The following is a 20,659-nucleotide window of genomic DNA, read 5'->3' as shown; positions in this document are numbered from 1 at the left end:
CATTCAAGACAAAGAATACTGAACAGGAATAGGTGTTGTGAATCAGGATAAAAAAGGCCATTCATTCTAGATCAATATCTAATGGACATTTTGCAGTTAATTTGAAAATCCTTCTGTGGTACAGACACGTTATGTTAGGTAAAAGAATAGTTTATATCAAGATGTAATAGATCTCTGTAGTTGTTTTGATACTGTAACATATGATAATACTGAAGTTGCTATTTAAGAAGAAAATTTTTGTTTATAATAACTGTTAGTAATAAAATAGGATATAATAAAAATTATTCTCAATACGTGTATTTTCAAATTTTCCTGACAGTGTCCTTCTAAGAAATCTGACAATTTGTTATTAGATTACACACATTTGATTTTCACTTTTATGATTGAAAATATTACTTACATAATAACAGACAACAATAAATAGTAGCTTTTTACTAAAGTACTCTGCAATTGATATTTAAAGCTTTGCAATAAAACAAAATTCATTATAATTTTTCATAAGTTAAATTATATAGCATATAATGTATGCTATAATTACAAACAGTATAAATAAAATGAAGGAGGCTTAAATAATTCTAGACAATAACCATGGGATGTTTTGGCTGTCATTCTAAATGATTAGATTTTACATGTTTATATTGAATTCTAATGCATTTTGAACCCCAAAACCTTTATCTTAAAATAATATACTAAAAAAATCAAGTTTACCATGTAAATACAAGGTTCTAGATGCCTTTTTTCACGGGTCACCTAGGAAATAAAATAAGAAAAATGGGCAAGGAAAGTTCTTTCTGGTGTTGCAAAATGCCTCTTCGTGTCCCTTTATATACTTACGGCATTTTTAGAGTACAAATTATGATAGCTTTGGCAAATTATAAGCTTATTTAAGTGATAACTTACTTGGAAGAAAAAAAATTAAACTAAAACTTTCCTCTTTTTGGCTTATTCATTCTTAATCTTTTTTCCCCCTCTAATATGCAACAGTGGTATAAAAGCACTTTGAAATGCACACTATTAACCATTTTAAACAGCACAAAATGAATTGGATTAATGTATACAGTTAATCAAAATAGATTATAGGTTAGATACTAGGGTGAGGTCCTCGAATTTGTTACACGCAGGGCTAAACTTGCAAGAGATCTCAGGGCAAAAGTAGATACTTTGTGACATATCCCAGCTTTTGAAATATAGTTAGAAGCCAATCGAAAAAGCCTTTCAGCACCAAAGGTATTGAAATGCCCAGGGAGCACTTTCTCAACCAGACCTCTGTCCACTAATTCTATTAGACGTTCACAAGTTCCAACATAGTCACTTATCCTGCTGTATGGGAGCCAGTCAATCAGTGATCCATCATATACAACATCGCCACTGAAGAGAATCTTTCGGTCTTTGTCATGTAAGCAAATACTGCCTCTGGAGTGACCTGGCATGTGCATAACAGTGAGTTGTCTGTCACCAAGGTTGATCACATCCCCTACAAATTGAAACAGAATTTACAGATAAATTTGTTTGTATACTTGACTTCAAACATTTACAAAACATAAGTACTTCAAGTGGTTTTAGGAAAATTGGGAAGGATAACACTCATTCTACTTTTGTTCCATACAAACTATATTTCTGAATGATGATTTAAAAATAAATGGTTTACATTTAATTACTGTTTGCTAGACCAGTATTTCCCCAAGTGAGTAATGTAGAACACTGCTTCTGCGAGTCATTATGATAAAGAAGATGATTCTGTGGTCAAATGATTTTGGAACTGTTGCTTCTAAGAAAATTAACCATCTCTCTTTTTTTGTAAGGCTTTTAGAGTTTTTAATATACCAATGAATACTGTAGAAATATATAAGGTAAGTATAGGTGTACAATTTCTCAGACTTATTTGTTTATGAAACGTTTACATTTCAGAACAGCCCACAGTACCACTATCCTGTTGGCACAATTCATAAATGTTGTTCTAGTGAATTATATTACCTTTTGTCCCTTGTTGGTTTACCCTATGGACATTAGGGCTAGAGGAATTGGTACATATGATGATGCTTTGGCTAATGCTATTGCTATAATAAATTACCCTTTGTTTTTGACCCAGAAACCTCATGTCCTCTTTCAGAATCCATTAAACCATGGCAGGCTAACTCGCAAGTAGGATAAAATTTCAGACTCACTACAGTTATTCAGAGTGGGGAGCAAATGGAGCTATATGGATACAAAATTGCTGTTTCACTGGAATTAAACCAATACTCACTTGAAGTAAATCATGATAAGGTAAAATGTTCATATTGTAATCTCTAGTGAAAACACTACAGAAAGAAAATTTTTAAAATATAGCTAAAAGTCAGTAGAAGAATTAAATGGTGTAATAATCAGGATTGGTTAAAAACAAAAGGAAACCATAAAGAAGAGATTAAGAGCTGGGGCTGTTGCTCAGTGGTAGAGCGCTTGCCTAGCATGTGAGGCCCTGGGTTCAATCCTCAGCACCACATAAAAATAAATGAATAAAATAAAGCTATTTAAATAAAAAAGAAGAGATTTTTTTTTAAAAAAAATGAGACATAACAAATAAGACAGACCTAAAACCCAACTGTATCAATAATTTCATTAAGCATGAATGGGATAAACACTCTATAATTATGGTCAGAAATCATCAGATTGGGTTAAAAAGAAAGAGATATATACAATTACAAAAGAGGAACTAGAAAGCCAAAGACAAAATCAGTTGAATAAGCTACACCATATGCATATTAATTCAAGTGGCTATATTAGTATAAGACAAAATAGATTTTTTAAATCTTTATTTTATTTATTTATTTATTTTTATGTGGTACTGAGGATCGGACCCAGGGCTTCGCACATGCTAGGTGAGTGCTCCACCGCTGAGCCACAACCCCAGCCCTGACAAAATAGATTTTTAACATAAGAAATGCTAAGGAGAACAAGTATATTTTTAAGAGGATATAAATCAGGTAAATACATTTTAAAAGAATAAATGTATATGCACATAAAACATAGAACAAAAATGCATGAAGGAAAATCTGACAGAACTGAAATAAGAATAAATTATTCAATAATCATACTTGGAGAGTTCAAAATTCCTCTCCCTGAGTAAAACATATAAAACAAATAAATAGAAAATAGATAAGGATACAAAAGACCCAAACAACTCCCTTCAATTAACTTCACCTAATTGACATATATAAAATACTTCACTTCAATATAGTGAAGTACACACTATTTTCAATTGTACATGGAATATTCACAAGGACATCAATGAAGTTTTGAAAAATTTAAAAGGAATAAACCATTTGAAGTTATATTCTCTGACACATATAATTAAAATTATGAAAACTAGAAATAATGAACCTAATTTACAATTTTTTTGGTTTTTGCAGTACTAGGAATTAAACTTAGATCTTAGTGCATGCTAAAAGAACTCTAAACTGTAACACAAGCCCTTTTTATTTTTTATTTTGAAACAGGGTCTTGCTAAGTTGCCCAGGTTGGTCTGGAACTTGTGATCTCCTGCCTCAGTCTTCTAGGTAGCTGGGATCACATATGTGCACCATGATACCCAGCCTATAATATATTTTGGATAATAAAAAAGGCCATAATTAAAATAGAAATACCAAAGAATACGTGAAATATCCACATAAATTAAATATAATAATTCTACCAAATTTATGAAATAAAAAATTAGAAAATTAGAAAAAAATATGGATTGAACTAGGTAAAAATAAAACATTAAAATGTATGGAATATAGCTAAGCAGTATTTAGAAGAAAATTGCTTTAGATGCTTATCTTATAAGCAATAAATGCTTAAAATCAATAACCAAAGTAACTATCTTAGATATGAAAAGAAAAGCAAATCAGACATGAAGTATTAAGTAACAAATAATAAACAGTGCAGCAAAAATAAATGAAATAGGAAACATATCACTACAGAAAAAAAAATAATGAACCCAATAATTTCATTCTATTCAAAGGGAGAGATATACTGTCACTATTACATTCAATATCATTAAGATGGTAGTTTAACCCATTTTTCCCATTGCTCAACAGTGTTTAAAATTCTGAGCCAATATGATAGCTACAAACCACAGGCAACTAATAGCTAGTACAACAAAGAAATTAATTTTTAATTTTAAAATCTAAAATTTGTATTTAGATAGTCACATGGTCTTATAGCTACTTTAATGCTCAGTACAGATTCAATACAATATCAACCAAAACATTCACATATTTGTTTGAACAGATTGAAAATCTGACTATAAATTTACATAAGATGCAAATAACTTACAATAACCAATACAATTATTATGAAATAAAAAAATAAAGTTGAAAGACTTCTAAGACCTAATTTCAAGATGTTCAATACACTACAGTAGGTAATATGTCAATGGCTAAATGACAGACATTATTCTCACATACTTGAATGCAGATTCCAGAAGTAGACACCCAAAATAGGGTCAATAGAATTTTCACAAAGTTGAAGACAATTCAACCCAAGGTAATGCAGTGGGTAAGAGGACAGTCTTCACTAAACAAAATTAGAATATTTTGGATATCAGTGAGCAAACAAGAGTGAACTTCTCAACTTTCCACCTCATAATATTCACAAAAATTAACTCAAAAGAGTTAATTTGAGAGTTCATAGGAAAAGAAGGAAGATGAAAATTTTAGGAAAGGAAGACAAAAATTTTTGCAATCTTAGACTATACATGGATATAGCCAAATAACGTGAATCATAAGCAAAAAATCACTAATTAGCCTTCATCTAAGTTATAAACTTCCTATTTAAATATTGCCATTAATAAAATGAAAAAGTAAGCCCATATACTGAGATAAAATATTATATGTATACTTAATATATTTTACATATAATACACATATCAGTAGTATTGGGGATTTATGCCTCAATAATAAAAAACTCAATTCTTAAAAAAAAAAAAAGGAAATATTTTAATAGATCTTTTACAAAGAAGATCTGGTAGCAAATAAGTATCTGAAAAGATATTCAACATCATTAGTCATTAGGGAAATGCAAATTGGATCCCAGTGAAACATTATACATTCTCATCAGAATAGCTAAATACAAAAGAACTAACAAAGTCAAGCATTGGCAAGGATATGGAAAATTGGAACCTCCATAGGCTGTACCTAGGCATGTAAAATGGTATAAATACTTTGGAAAACAGTGTGGCACATTCTTAAAAAATTAACGTACATTTATCACATACAACTCAGGAATTCTATTTCTAGGTGTGTACCAAGGGAAATGAAAACATGTGTCCCACAGACAGATTTATACACAAACTCTCATGGCAACATCATTTATAATAGCCCAAAATTAGAAAAATTCAAATTTCATTCAACAGGTGCATAAATAAGTAAAGTTTTGTATCCTTACAATGATAGAAAGAAATGAACTATGAATACGGACAACAACATGAATGAATCTCTGAAACATCATGCAAAAAGCAAAGAGGAAGACACAAAGACTATGTATTACATAAGTGTATTTACTGAGAATTTTCAGAAAATCAAAACTATAGTGACACAAAATGATCATCAGGCCAGAGGTGAGAGCAGTTTCTGGTTTGATAGATCCAGGATAGTTTGGAAAGAAGCAAGAGGAAATTTTTTAAGGTGATGAAAACATTTTCAAACGTGATTGTGCTTATGACTATGTAAATGTACACATTTCCTAAAACTCATCAAACTATACACTAAAAATGGGAGCATTGGTGGTGGACTAAAATATTATTTATTATTATATATAATATATTATTTATATTTATTATACATAATGTTATTTATATAATGTATTATAATTTGTATAATTATTATATAATTTATGATTTATATTTACTAGTTGTATATATTATTAATTATTATATAATATTATTTATTAAACATTATTATTAATTATTTGATTTTGAAGTTCCATTTGTAAAAAGTAAAGCTTTTAAAAAGGATATAATAAGTGGAAACAATTCAATTGCTCATCAACTGGTGAATGGGTAAATAAAATGTTGCATACTCATAAACAAAAACATTATTTGGTAATAAAAGAAATGAAGTACTGATTCCTACTCTAATGTGGATAAATCCTGAAATCATTTAACTAAATGAAAGAAAGCAGGCACAAATGTCCACCCATTGTATGTTTCCATTTATATGAAATTTTCAGAACAGACAAGTCTGGGTTGGGGTTGGGGCTTAGAGATTTATTTGGGGGGGAGTAGAGAGATTCATGGGGGGCAGGGCATGGGAGACAGTGGTGGCCAAATGGTATGGTGCTAATTCTGGGGGTAAGGGAAATGTTCTAAAATTGATTATGGTGACAGATGCATAACTCCGTCACTATATTTAAAGCCAATGAACTGTGTTAAATATGTGAATTGTACACAAATTATATCTAAATAAAGCTAGTAAAAAGAGATACAATAGAACTGATTGCAAAAAAATCAATAATTTTTTATACCTTCAAATTCATTTTCTAAATATGTTAAGTACTCCTGGCTTCTGCTTTGCAAGCCCACGGATTCATATTCTTTCTTCTGTGAATTCCAGAGCAAAGGAATTCCTTGTTATTTGAATATCATTAGTATTAAAAAAAAAGAAAAGCTAAGCAAAAATAGGAACTAAAATTTTATAGTAAAAGTAGGAAGTGGTAGAAATTTCATTTTAAAAAGTTACTAAATTTAATCTTAACAGTAAAGAGCCATTTTGGTAGTTCACTAATCAATCTTGCCTAGCTTTCCAAGTAATATTAAATTTAATAATAATCTTGTAGTGATTTTTCTTTTCTTTCTTTTTTTCTTTTCTTTCTTTTTTTTTTTTTTTGGTCATATGGAGGATCGTTTGGGCAAAACCATTCTAGCCTTCATTAACTTTCCAAAGGATTTTTCTAAATACTTTAGATTTCTAATTATTTGATTTTGAAGTGACATTTGTGCCACTGTCTATATCACCTTGCCTTTCTTCTATTTTGAACTGATCTGGCTCTACAACAGTGCTTCTCAAAGCACTGTCTGAAGACCAGTAAGTCCAGCAGCCATAGTAGAGGTAGTAGTTTTCCATGTATTTTTCCTTCTTGTTCTTCTTTTCTTTTAAATGCATGATATAGTTTGAAAAGCAATTAAACCTCGATTTCTAGGATTTGATTGTGATGTTTGTTGGACATACACATTCTTAGCCCCAGTCCGGAGTTCTTAAATCAGTCTCCTAGAGAAGAGTCTCTGGAATCTGAATGCTGAACAAGAAACTTCCTTCATTATCAGGAAGTTGGGAAGCAATGAACTATACCAGTTGTTACCAAATGTTAAATGTGTGGCCAAATCATCCGTAGGAATTATTAAACCATGAGCACTGGGTACTGGCCCCAGTTTCTGGTTTGATAAATACAGTGTAATATGAAGAATCTGCACAAGTTATCAGATAGCACTGAGGCTGTTCAGTTCAGATCTGCACTTTGAGAACTACTAGTTAGCCAGCATTGCCTATTCAGTGGTGACAACACCTGAAGAAGGATCAAGCGGAAGCAGTGTATCACCATAATTATACTATACAATTCTATGCAATGTAACTCCATAAAATAATCTCTCTCTCAAATTGTGCTATGCAGACCCACTTCATCAGCATCACCTGGGATTTATGTTAACAATAAGGTTTCCTTTGTCTCCTGCTGGGAGCCATTAGCCAAGTAGGTATGACAATTTCCTTGCCAGCATACCCCCATGTTTCTTAGTGGAAGGACTCCTGGAAGGTGACCTTGCTCAAGGACCAGGGCGGATCCGTGTTTAGGGTGTTCCCGGTTTAGGATAATCCGAGTTTAGGGCGTTCCCGGTTTAGAATAGGGCGTATCCTGCTGCCTGAGTTCCCCTTGAGTTCTCATGAGATTCAGAATATATTTGGGAGACAGAAGCCCAGTGGAGGTGTGGATTTGGGCAGAGAACGTGGATTTCCACAGATCGTGTTTGTAGAAGGCCGGTGTGAGATCGGGAATAAAGAATTGCTGTTTGAATCTACAAAGCTGTGAGTGGCTCGTGATTTGTGCCCAGCCAGACTGCGGCATCTGGTGGCTCGTACGTGGAATGCCTGAAGCTTGGGGGTAAGTGAAATTGCTCGCCCCAGAGGGAAGGCGAGAGAATGGGTGACCACTTCAAAAAACAATGTGTTCTTCTTTTGATTTATTTTGTTTTTCTTTCAAGCTGCCTATCCCTAGAAATTTCTCAGGCAAACTGGAAAAAATGGTTGACTAAAGGTTTGAAGTTTGTCGGCCCTGAGGAAGAGAAAATTGATACAACGATTTTTTATTCCGTTTTTGTTTCATTCAGTTTCGGTTTTGTTTTGTGTTCTTATTGGGTTGCGTTATCTTTATAGTAGATTAAAACAAACTGAAAAGATGTTAAGTAAATTGTTAGAGGTTCAGAACATGGAGAAAGACATTTTAGATCAAGCAAAAGAGAAGGTCTCTCGAGCTAGTCAGACAGAGGAAGAAAATTTAAAGGAAAAGGGGTTGTTAGGAAAAAGGCCACAACAGGAGGCTGTTACTAACTTCATTTTATCACCAGAGGGCGTAATTCAACCAACAGCCCCACCGATAGAAACAGCTGAGTAGCCCTCAAACCCCGTAGTTGATAATTGGGATCCTGAGACAGGACCTCAAAGATTAGCATGCCCTGTACGTGAACAGGTAGGAGGGCAGCGAATTCACCATGCTTTAGATTTAAAAACAGTGAAGCAGTTAAAGGAGGCTGTAACAACATATGGTCCCCAAGCTCCCTTCATGGTAAGCATGGTCGAGTCCATTACTAACTTGGACATGACGCCAGCATTGGGCTAGCATGTGTAAATCTGTGCTAAATGGAGGACAATATTTGTTATGGAAGGTTGCCAATGAGGAATTTGGCACGGAGACAGCTAGGTGAAATGCAGCAGCCGGTTACCCTCAAAGAAATCTAGAAATGTTGTTAGGAAAAGGACCTTATGAGGGTCAGCGGCAACAAATTGAATATGATCCTGCTATATATGCACAAATTGCTGCAGACGCAGTTAGGGCATGGAAGACTTTACAAGGACATGGAGATTTACAAGGTCAGCTATCCAAGGTAATACAGAGAGCTAATGAACCTTACGCTGACTTTGTAGATAGGCTAATTCAAACGGCTGCCAAAATTTTGGGGGATATGGAACAAGCAATGCCATTAATAAAACAACTGGCTTATGACCAAGCAAATCGTTGCTGCAGAGAGGTTATTAGACCATGGAGACATGAAGATTTAAACACATATATTAAATTATGTAGAGATATTAATGAACAAGGGCAAGTCTTGGCAGCTGCAGTACAACAGGCTTTAGATGCCAGGCCAAAAACATGCTACAATTGTGAACAAACAGGACATTTTAAAAGGAGTTGCCCCATAGGAGGAGGGTTTAACAAAACTAGGTATTAAGGAAATAGAATACTGGGTATTTGCCTACAATGCCGTAGAGGGAGACATTGGGCTAATGAATGCCGTTCTCAAACCACCATAGAGGGTACTCCCTTATAAAAAAATGGACAAGGACCAGGTATTTACCCACGATATCATGGAGAAAGGCATCAGGCTGCATTGGCAAAAAACGGACAGGGGGGCCCAATGCTCCGGGGCCCACAAACAAAAATATACGGGGCAGTGGAGGAACCCAGCAACACCATCAGGGTAGTGCCCAGGACACATTGTCCATTAAATCCCTCATCAGACAAACCAGAGGGAGCGCAGGGTTGGACATCTGCGCCTCTGCCAGAGCAGTACTAACTCCAGAGATGGGAGTTCAAATCATTCCCACAGGAATAAAAGGACCTCTTCCCCAAGGAACAGTAGGCTTATTATTGGGACGTAGTTCATCTACATTAAAAGGACTTATGATAAGTCCTGGGGTAATTGATCCCGATTATGTAGGTGAAATAAAAATTATAGCTAGTTCTCCAAGAGGTATATCAGTAATTTCACTTGGAGATAGAATAGCACAGTTGTTAATAATACCCACCCTACATGATAAATTTTACAGTTGTAGTGTAGAAAGAGATTCCAGGGGATTAGGCTCCACAGGTGTAGACTGGGCTATGCTGTCTTTAAATTTAGATTCTTGCCCAATGCTAAAACTAAATATTCAAGGACACGAGTTTAATGGGCTACTGGACACAGGTGCTGACCTTAGCATCAGATCTAGTCAGGAATGGCCAAAACACTGGCCATTACAACAAGCCACTCAAACGCTTCGAGGCCTAGGAGTGGCGACTAATCCCCATAGAAGTGCAATGGTATTAGATTGGAAGGATCCTGAAGGATGTGAAGGAACTATACAGCCATATGTATTTGGATCATCTTCCTATAAATTTATGGGGACAAGATGTCCTCGATCAATTAGGTTTGACGTTAACAAATAACATGAATCCTAATGTGCCCACTACTAGGGCTAGACAAGGTTTTAGGAAAGAAAAAAGATTAGGAAAACAAGGACAAGGTATAGCAGCACCAATTCAAATAGATCAAGGAACAGACAGACATGGGTTGGATTTTCAGAAAGGGCCACTGAGACAATCAAAATTACTTGGAAATCAGAAAGACCAGTGTGGGTTCCTCAGTGGCCCCTGACTAAAGAAAAGATACAAGTAGCCCATGATCTGGTCAAACAACAATTAGCGGAAGGACATATACAATCTTCCATATCTCCCCATAATACTCCCATTTTTGTCATCAAAAAGAAATCTGGTAAATGGAGATTATTGCAAGATTTAAGAGCCATTAATAATGAGATGGTTATTATGGGACCTGCTCAATCAGGGATTCCTCAATTGTCTGCTTTGCCAAAAACCTGGCATGTTTTAGCTTTAGATATTAAAGATTGTTTTTTTTCAATTCCAATTCATCCAGAGGATAGTCCGCGTTTTGCATTTACTATCCCTGCATTAAATCATGAAGGTCCTGATCAGAGATATGAATGGAAAGTACTCCCTCAAGGAATGGCTAACAGTCCAATATGTGTCCAATATATGTTAACAAAGCAATCCAGCCACTTAGAAATCAAAATCCTGAACTACAAATTTTTCACTATATGGATGATGTATTATTGGCACATAAAGATAAAAACACATTGCTGGAATGTTATGCCACACTTACAAACTTATTAAAAAATTATAATCTAGAGATAGCAATAGATAAAGTACAATTAAATTTTCCAATTAATTATTTAGGAGTTCTATTATCCTCAACCATGGTCCGTCCACCAAAAATTCAAATACGAGTAGATCAACTCAAGTCACTTAACGACTTTCAAAAGTTATTGGGAGACATAAATTGGATAAGGCCTTATCTAGGCATACCAACAGGAGAGTTGGGACCTTTATTTGATATTCTAAAAGGTCCATCAGATCCAAACTCACCTCACATGTTAACTCCTAAAGCAAGAAAGGCATTAAAAATTATTAAGACATATATGGAAAATATACATTTGGATAGAATTGATAAAGTTTGCCTTTATTATTTATTGTACTACCAACAAAAAATATTCCTACAGGAGTATTTTGGCAAAAAGGTCCATTATTGTGGATACATTTATCTTATTCTCCTAACACTATTCTTACTAGGTATCCTGAGGCTGTAGGACAATTAATACTCAAAGGAATAAAAGCAGCAAAGGGAGTGTTTAGAATTTCTCCTAATAAAATTATTACTCCATATACTATGGATCAAATTGATGAGTTAGCTAATGAGTTAAATACTTGGGCAATAATCATGTGTAAATCTAATGTTTCATTTGATAATCACTTACCATCTAATCCTTTGTTGTCTTTTTGGTCTAAGCATCCTGTAGTTTTTCCAAAAATGACAAGAAAAACCCCTATCATGAATGCTCCAAATATATTCACTGATGGGTCAAATAATGGTACAGCAGCAGTAGTTACCCCTGATCAAACTTTTACATTTTTAGTACCCAAACAATCAGCTCAAAAGGTAGAGCTTAATGCAGTTTTACAAGCCTTTTTGATGTTTAAAGATTCTGTATTTAATTTATTTCCTGATAGTCAGTATGTAGTTAATGCTATAGTATCTCTTGAAGATGCTGGTAGGATTTCCACTTCTTCTACTGTTTTCTCTTTGTTTTCCACTATACAAAGTCTAATCTGGGACAGAAAAGATCCATTATTTATAGGACATATCAGGGCACATACAGGATTGCCTGGAGCCCTTAGTTTGGGCAATGATTTAGCAGGTAAAACTACACATGACATACATATTTTCTCTACACTAGAAGAAGCTACAAATTTTCATAAAAGATTCCATGTCAATGCTAATACTTTAGAAAAGCATTTTAAAATAACTAAGGAACAAGCCAGACATATAATAAAACAATGTCAAAATTGTGTGACCTTTTTACCACAAGTTAATCTTGGAGTCAATCCTAGAGGACTGATACCTAACCATATTTGGCAGATGGACGTCACACACTTGCCAGAATTTGGAAAATTAAAATATTTACATGTTACAGTTGATACCTCTTCCGGATTTTTGATGGGCTCCCTTCATGCCGGAGAAAAAACTAAAGATGTTATAGCTCATTGCTTACAAAATTTTGCCACTGTGGGCGTTCCTAAACAGTTAAAAACCGATAATGGTCCTGGCTATACCTCTACCTCTTTTAAACAATTTTGCTCATCATTTGGTATTACTCATATAACAGGAATCCCATACAATCCACAGGGACAAGGCATAGTTGAAAGAGCTCATCAAACTATTAAATCGTACTTATTAAAGCAAAAAGAGGGAATTGAAAGGGGGTATATATCCCCAAAGATAAACTTAAAATAACCCTTTTTACTCTAAACTTTTAAAATTTGGATTCATCAGGACTTAGTGCTGCGGAAAGGCATATGTATTCAAAAAATGTACATAAGCCTAAAGTACTTTGGAAAGATATTCTAACAGGACAATGGAAAGGTTCTGACCCAGTGATTGTCTGGAGTCGGGGCTCTGTTTGTGTTTTTCCACAGGGAAAACAGCAACCGATTTGGATTCCAGAAAGACTAACCAAAACGATTTCTACAGATCGAAAAGAAGACAATTTGACTCAAATCCATAACAGCTGATATCCAGAACTCCAGCTTGGCCATTCTTACATCTGTGACAGTGATTAACCAGGATGCTTTTTTCAATATCTATTTTATTATTGCATTTTTCCCACATCATAAGGTTCTATTTTATTTTTTGAGCTCATACAAACCTAGGTTAATGTTTTTCTGATCAGTTTTATTTTTTTTGACTGGAGTTTTTAAACATTACAATGGAGATTTCACCTAGGTAAAGGTACAAGGCCTTTATTATTGTCTTATGTGTTGTACTCTTGTGTTTTGTGTTGTATGTCTGTGTGTGCATATGTCCATATTTCTTATATGAGGAGCGCTCATGAAAATATGGATCCGAATTATTTTTTTTTTCTATTCACGTGATTTAAATGGCTTAATTTAAATTAGGTAAACAGCTGTTAAGGATTGTTTTTTAAAGAAAGTTAACAGATCTGTTTGTTTACTTTCACCTTTCCTTTTCATTATATTTAATAATTCTTTTCAGGATAATGTCTCTTTAGCATCATTGCAGAATTCCTATCTTCATCCCAGTGCCAGTGAAGACAAAGATAAAACCAAACTACAGCTTCTATGATAGCTATCACAGTAAACTGTATAAACTGATGCATCAATGAATATAACTCAACAAGTAATGCTCAATCAAGGAGTCAACTTACTTTGGGAGGAAACGGATTTGGGGAGGAAATGGACATATTGATAGATTCCTCTGCTTTGAACTGCTTGCAGAACTTGCCTGGACTATGTAACTAGCTTTTGGTGCAGCGAATTGTGGTAATGCTGGCATATCTTTGCTGATGGTGTCACCAGTGATGCAATTTTCATTTCCTTGCCAGCGCACCCCATGTTAATTGTGGTAGTGCTGGCATATCTTTGCTGATGGTGTCACCAGTGATCTTTGCTGATGGTGTCACCAATGATGCAATTTTTCCAAAGGAACTGTCAATTGGCTTGGTGTCGTGGCATTTCTGTATCCTCCTCCCTTCTGCTAGTGATGGTCTAAAATTTTGGGGCCAATGGCTATATGCTGGACCGGTAGTCAGTGACGGGCATGATCCAATTACAGTGGTATCAACCTAAGACAGGAGGATGACGCCTAAATGTCAGTTTTCCGATGACGGGTAAGAACCATATGTTGAATTGGACAACCTACCAGGCACGGTACTTAAGCCACATTACTTGTTGTTTAATTAATCAGAAGGGGGGAGATGCTGGGAGCCATTAGCCAAGTAGGTATGACAATTTACTTGCCAGCGTACCCCCATGTTTCTTAGTGGAAGGGCTCCTGGAAGGTGACCTTGCTCAAGGACCAGGGCGGATCCGTGTTTAGGGTGTTCCCGGTTTAGGATAATCCGAGTTTAGGGCGTTCCCGGTTTAGAATAGGGCGTATCCTGCTGCCTGAGTTCCCCTTGAGTTCTCATGGAATTCAGAATATATTTGGGAGACAGAAGCCCAGTGGAGGTGTGGATTTGGGTAGAGAACGTGGATTTCCACAGATCGTGTTTGTAGAAGGCCGGTGTGAGATCGGGAATAAAGAATTGCTGTTTGAATCTACAAAGCTGTGAGTGGCTCGTGATTTGTGCCCAGCCAGACTGCGGCAGTCTCCCACCAGTCCTATTGTATCTGAAGTTTATGGCATTAAGGTTGAGAAATTGCTATTTTAAAATAAGCTCCTCAAATGGTTTTTTTGCAAACCGAATTCAAGGAACATGGCCATATCTAAAGACTTTTTAAAGAGATGATTCCAAGCAATGTTACAGCCACAGGAATAAAGACTGAAATAAGTTTGGTTCTGATTATACTTATAGGGCAAGAGAGCAAGAAGCAAGGACCCCCATGTCTATCTGGGGTAGCTGAAATCTATTTCAGAATGCAAAAAAAAAAAAAAAAAAAAAAAAAGCCTCATTTGCTGCTGCTTCTTCATCATCTTCTCTGGTCCCAGTATCACTTTAAGATGGTGATTTCATGGTGTCCTCTCTCAAGAGCTAGAGTGGCCTAGAAAATGTATCACATGTGAAACATGCACACTCCTTCCAAGCCTCACTCTGATACAGCTGTCCAGATCCCAGTCATATTAGACATCTCTCAATGTCTCAAGTGACCATTCACATCATGGCATGTCATCCTTTGTCTTTTTTAATTTTACTTAAAAAATGTGTAAATATTTGAAATAAAATATTTAGGTCTTAAAATGTAAGAACATTTTTTTGCCCCATTCTCTATTGACAATTTTGCTTTCAAAAGCAAACAATCTTAACAATTTAAGTCATTTCAACCAACTATTCCAGATATACTCATTACCAAATAATTATCCTCCATTTTTTGGCTTATCAATTACATACGCTGTACTAATTTCATGTATGTATTATTATTTCTTAGTTTCAAATTTTTATGTTACCTCTTGATTTTCATTATGATATTGAAGGATTTTTAGTTTTTTATTCCTCGTATTCAATATACCATATCATCTTTACATGTGTATGCATTTCTCACCTTCTCACCACACTTGGATGCAACAGAATTATAATTTGACTGCTCCAATATGGAGCTCTCTATGCCTGGGGTACTGTCTTTGTCAGAGTATAATCCACTGTACCACCTTTATACTTTCTTGTGACAATCCTTTGTATTCAATTTATTGTTTACTCTACTAGATGTCTTCCTCTTTCTTGTTTTTCTCCCTTATTTTGAAGGGGCTTGTCCTGGTGGCTTCAATATGTGGGAAATAATATTTTGAAAACTTGATTGATAATGGGAAAGATAATAAAGTTCTAGTATGATAATCATTGTCATTCAGATTTGTAGGCATTTTTTGTTTCTTTTCTACCTCCAAAGCCATTCTAATCTGAATAAATAACCCTTGTGTTTAAATTTCTGGAAGCTCATAGAATCTTGTTTGATTCCAATATTCTGCAATATTATAGTAATGTGCTTTGGCTTGGACGTGTTTTTATTCATGGTACTGGAAATTCACATCTTTTAACTATGAAATATATTCTTGGATTACCTCTTTCTTTCCTATTTATTCTCCCTCACTTAATTTACTTTATCTCTACTTATACTATCCCAATATTGAATTTTCCAAACTGGTCCTCTACTTAGTCTTTTTCTCACCTCGTTTACATTTTGCCTAACTGCTCTTCTATATGTTTTCAACTTTGTCTTCTATATCTTTTACAAAGTAATTTCTGATGTATTAAATTTCAAGAGCTCTTTGTGGATGTTGTTCTGTTGTTTATAATAGTTGCTTGGTTATCTGGTATGAGCTAGCTCATCTTATCTCCCTAATGATACTGATAACAGTCCCCCCACAAGTTGCTTTATGCTGTTTGTTTTAATATTTGATCTCATGTTACAGAATTTTCTCAGATTTTTCATAATGCTTGTTGCCTATTTAAGAACAGGGAATAAAAATGCTGCTTGAAGCACAATAATGAGGGCTAGTGAACTATGCTTCATAGCAGAGAGAGCGAGAGCAGGTCAGAGATTACTTAAGAATTCCTCTACATGGGCATCTTCCTCTAGGGGTCAAATTCCTAGATAAGATTTTCCTAATTTCCTACCCTGCAGGTAAAGGCCTGGTTCTTGAACTTCTGGGCATCCAGTAGGGAAACACACACACACACACACACACACACACACACACACTTTCTTATACCTTTTGTTTTTTACACTGAGTCCCTGAACTCAATAGAACTCAGCATCTCTCAATCAAGAAAGTTCTCTATTTTACCATTCCCAGAGAATAGACTAACTGGATGAAGCTGGGGCATACACATAAGAAGGAAGGATTACAGAGTTTTAACAGCTTAAAATTCTTACAACCAATTTTACTTTAGGATTCCCTTTGCCCCCACTGAGGTATCAACAACTGCTAATTTCTGAGCCTTTTAAGGCTTCTTTTGTGCAGACTGAATTCACTCTTGATTTTCCATTGCTGGCATGGTAAAAAAAAAAAAAATACTCACCACATCTACTTTCTAGCATCTAAAACAGTTCTCTTAGCCTATGTAGATTTATGCTTGAAATCAAAAATCATAATGTCTTACTAGCAGTACTAGTACAGCATTGGAAGGGAGCCAAATTAGATGTATCTGTTCAATTTTCTACCTTTCTGGAATCTGTATGTTGTATTTTTTATCTCCCCAAATAATTTTGGTCTACCTGAAACCACTCCTCTGAGATAATATCTGGTGACTCTGGGAAAATTGTCTAAACACATCCAACAGAGACAAAAATGCCAGAACTTGAATCACATGAATATTGAAAAAAAAAATAGGCAACATGTTGTCTGCCCATTCAGGATCTAGCACTATCTTCTCACAGGAAAATATCATTTCATTATTAATAAGGCAAGCTGTTTTTTCATCAAAGATAATGCACTGGATGACTTACGTGGCTGCTCTCTCCTTGTCCTCCTGTCCCTCATTTATAAGTCTGCTTTGGGGTTAGAGAGTCAGTGCACAGATTTATGCTTCTCCATAAAAGGTGATCATCAATTCACTAAATGAAATGTAATAAATTATTTCAGCCACTTTGTGTTCTAACCAAAGTAATGAAGACTATATGCTGTTAGTATGTACTGTGTATGTGTGTGTGCATCTGTACATGGTTTTTTAATATAAGTATTTTATATCTCCTTCTAGGTATCTGGATTATGTTAATAGCAAGTTAACAGGCCTCATCCTCTAGAAGAGACAGGAAATTAATATTCTTGAGAAGTGAGGAAATTAGATGGTACTTGAGAGGATGAGGCATCCTGCTCTTAATGAAAAACAACTTTTGATAACACAGTACTACCACCTTCAAAGTGTTTGTAAATATTAAGCTTTCTTTTCACACCTTCAAAGCTTTAAAGCACCACACAAGTGGCTAGAAGGCCCTTTGCAGCTCCAAAAATGGCAGGATTCTACCATCAATTGGGATTCAGGAAACCTTCCTGGATTCAGGAATCCTTCCCAAAATGTCAAGGAGATCTCGGGAATGGCGTTCAGGTCTGTGTAGATCCTCTCTTCATCTATAAAACAATAATCCCTACCATTCTTTTGCCCTTGAGAGTCTGAATGTCCATCAACTGCTTGGAAATGCTACCTCTAAAAGTATCAATTCTATCAAAAGAAATATAATGATTAAAAGTATATTTAATATAAATACTTTTTTCATCTAAAATTGTCAGATAATGTAAGACTCTCACCTAACAGGTTTTGTTTTTTAAATACTCAGATTTAAAACATTAAGGAGACTTTTGGGAGGAGGATGAGACATAGACTTTTACAATTTTTTTAATATCACAATGATCAATATATCATCTGTAAGAAAAACTGATTTTTGAAAAACATTTTATTAGCTGCTATATTGTTTAGTCTTATAGTTAGCTTCACTGTAGTGCAAAACTGGATATTCTTCATAAAGGCATGTTTCAATAGACTAAATTGACAATTAAAATGATAAGATAGAAAGGAGAAAAGGGACTTTCACATTCTGCTTAGAATTATCATAATTCTTGGTATGATTTATGGTATGTTCTTCATGCTTTGACCTATTGTGCCTTGGTTCAAATCCTAGCTTTTATCACCATCTCGCTAGGCAAGACATTTAATCGGGGATTGGTTACCTCTTTTCAAATACGTAGTGAGGCTAAAATTCTTCTAAATAGAAGAGAAATATACCAAATATGCTGTTGTGGCTCATTAGCTCAATTATTTAAGTTCCTGTGTGGAAAGAGTAGGGCCCCTATCTTGTTTTATTCCATGAATTTCTCTCTGAAACCGCATCGTCTTTCATAACCAAAGATGACCAAGGCCATCTATTTATTAGTCCACATACTTCACCCCATAGGAAACAAAGCTTATTAATCTTTCTCAGGCATCGCTTTCAAGCAGACCAGATATCTGACATTACATAAGCTAGACATATTCTATTTTATGTTCACTATCAAGCTTTTTCTCTAGCGAGGCAACATCAAGAAAAGAAACCAATCTGAAAGATAAAAATGAAGCGCAGATTGGAATCACTGCTCTGATGGTTTTCTAAGCCTACAGGTGGGAACTGTTCATACCAGGTGGTGACTGAGCAAATTAAGTCAGCAGTTCTCGAAAGCACAAAGTGCGACAGGTACTCTTCGTGAGGCGTCATTCCTTAAAAGTCTACTTGCTATAAAAGCTCCTGGAAATGTCAGATGGGTTCTCAGGGGGAAAGAAAGGGAAATCCCTGGTCACCCGTCTCTGTAGTGTTACTACTGCAACAGACACAGGAAACTGACTAGGGGGTGGTGCCAGCTTTCAATCGAGTACTCAGAATCACTACACTGTACCAGAGCTACTGTCTACTGACAGAGAAGGCTGCGATGGTCTCGGCACTGATGTAGTGGGCTTTTACCCTGGGAAGGGTAAGACAGAAGGGATGCTTCTGCGATGTACCCAAATAATCCCACTATGGCCACGCAATTTTGCAATACGCAGTACTCGGACAGTCTCTCCCCAATCCCCTCCCTTAACGCGAGCGCGTGCCCGTGGGGGCCTATTACCATCCTGCAGAATGAGGGTGGGCTGCACCGCCTGCACTCGGAACTGCCTGGCCCTCCAGCCGGGGCTGGGCGCCCGCACCACCTCGCTGTCGGAGAGCCAGGTCACGGTCTCAAAGTTGTCCCCGCGAGCGAGGGCCTCGGCCTCGGCGTGGTGCACGGCCACCTGGTCGAACTGGTAAAGACCGCCGGAGTGGTCGAAGTGCACGTGGGTGGCCACAGCCAGAAGCGGCCGGGGCGCCGCATCCTCTTTGGCCCCGCAGTCCTGCAACAAGCCGGAGGAATACAGGTATTCCGGGAGGCTGCGCAACCCCAGGCCGGTATCGATCACTACGTCCTGCTCGGAGCCACGCACTAGCCAGATATTGGCGCGGTTGCCGGACTCATAGAAGCGTTCTTGAATCCAGAAGATGCCATCGCCCAGAGATTTGTGGGCGTACCACTCGAGCGCCGACATGCTGGGCAGGGGTGCGGCTAGGCAGGGTGGGTGTAGGCGTGTGTGCCTCCTACAGGCTGTCCAGACACTGGGCGCTGCGGCTGTTTGAAGCCCTCTGCCCGCAGCCAAGGAGGAGGCGCAGAGCGAGGGGGCGGGGATGCGGGTGGCGCAGGGTGGGGGTGGGGAGGCAGGAGGACAAGCAAAGACGCTGTTGGGAGAGTCCGCTCCAGCACCCTCCTGCTTGATCCGCAGAGTGCAGAGGCTGCGCGCCCGCGCCCAAATGCGGGAATAATCGAAGCTCCAGCAGCCGCAGCACCGGAAAACGTTAACGCAGGGGTCACTGCAGCGAACTGGACACCCACAAGGCGACACTTTCTCCACCTTAGGGGTCTGACTGCAGAGTCTTTGAGCAATGCGTGGGAAGTGCCGGGCTTGGCTCTCCGCTCCCTTACACCCCCGCCCACAGGTTGGCTGCGCTGCGCACTAGCAGCCGGCACGGAAAGAGTCGGGCCAAGCCTGTTGGTTGATGACTACGGCGCCTGCCAAGGGCTAAAAAGCTCTTTCCTAAGGGG

At 36.7% G+C, this 20,659-nt stretch overlaps 1 protein-coding gene across 1 annotated transcript; it reads right to left on the bottom strand.

Moving 5' to 3' along the window:
- Positions 1 to 570: 570 nt before the first annotated feature.
- Positions 571 to 20,555, bottom strand: Mblac2 (metallo-beta-lactamase domain containing 2). Its single transcript, XM_076856034.1, has 2 exons — positions 19,655 to 20,555; positions 571 to 1,474 (listed from the first exon to the last, which is right to left on the bottom strand). Exons 1-2 carry the CDS (start codon positions 20,106 to 20,108, stop codon positions 1,089 to 1,091), a joined length of 840 nt encoding a protein of 279 aa, XP_076712149.1. The 5' UTR covers positions 20,109 to 20,555; the 3' UTR covers positions 571 to 1,088.
- Between the last annotated feature and the right edge of the window lie 104 nt (positions 20,556 to 20,659).

This window comes from Callospermophilus lateralis, chromosome 5, assembly GCF_048772815.1.
Source record: "Callospermophilus lateralis isolate mCalLat2 chromosome 5, mCalLat2.hap1, whole genome shotgun sequence".
In the NCBI taxonomy this organism is placed as follows: domain Eukaryota; kingdom Metazoa; phylum Chordata; class Mammalia; order Rodentia; family Sciuridae; genus Callospermophilus; species Callospermophilus lateralis.
Note: the sequence above shows the minus strand (reverse complement) of the source record. Positions and strands in the feature narration are given on the sequence as shown.

Excerpts from the sequence above, each read along its gene's own strand:
- Mblac2 (XM_076856034.1), bottom strand. The coding sequence starts at position 20,108 with ATGTCGGCGCTCGAGTGGTACGCCCACAAATCTCTGGGCGATGGCATC. Across the intron at positions 1,475-19,654 it reads CACCCTCATTCTGCAGGATG|GGGATGTGATCAACCTTGGT; the intron begins GTAATAGGCCCC and ends TTCAATTTGTAG.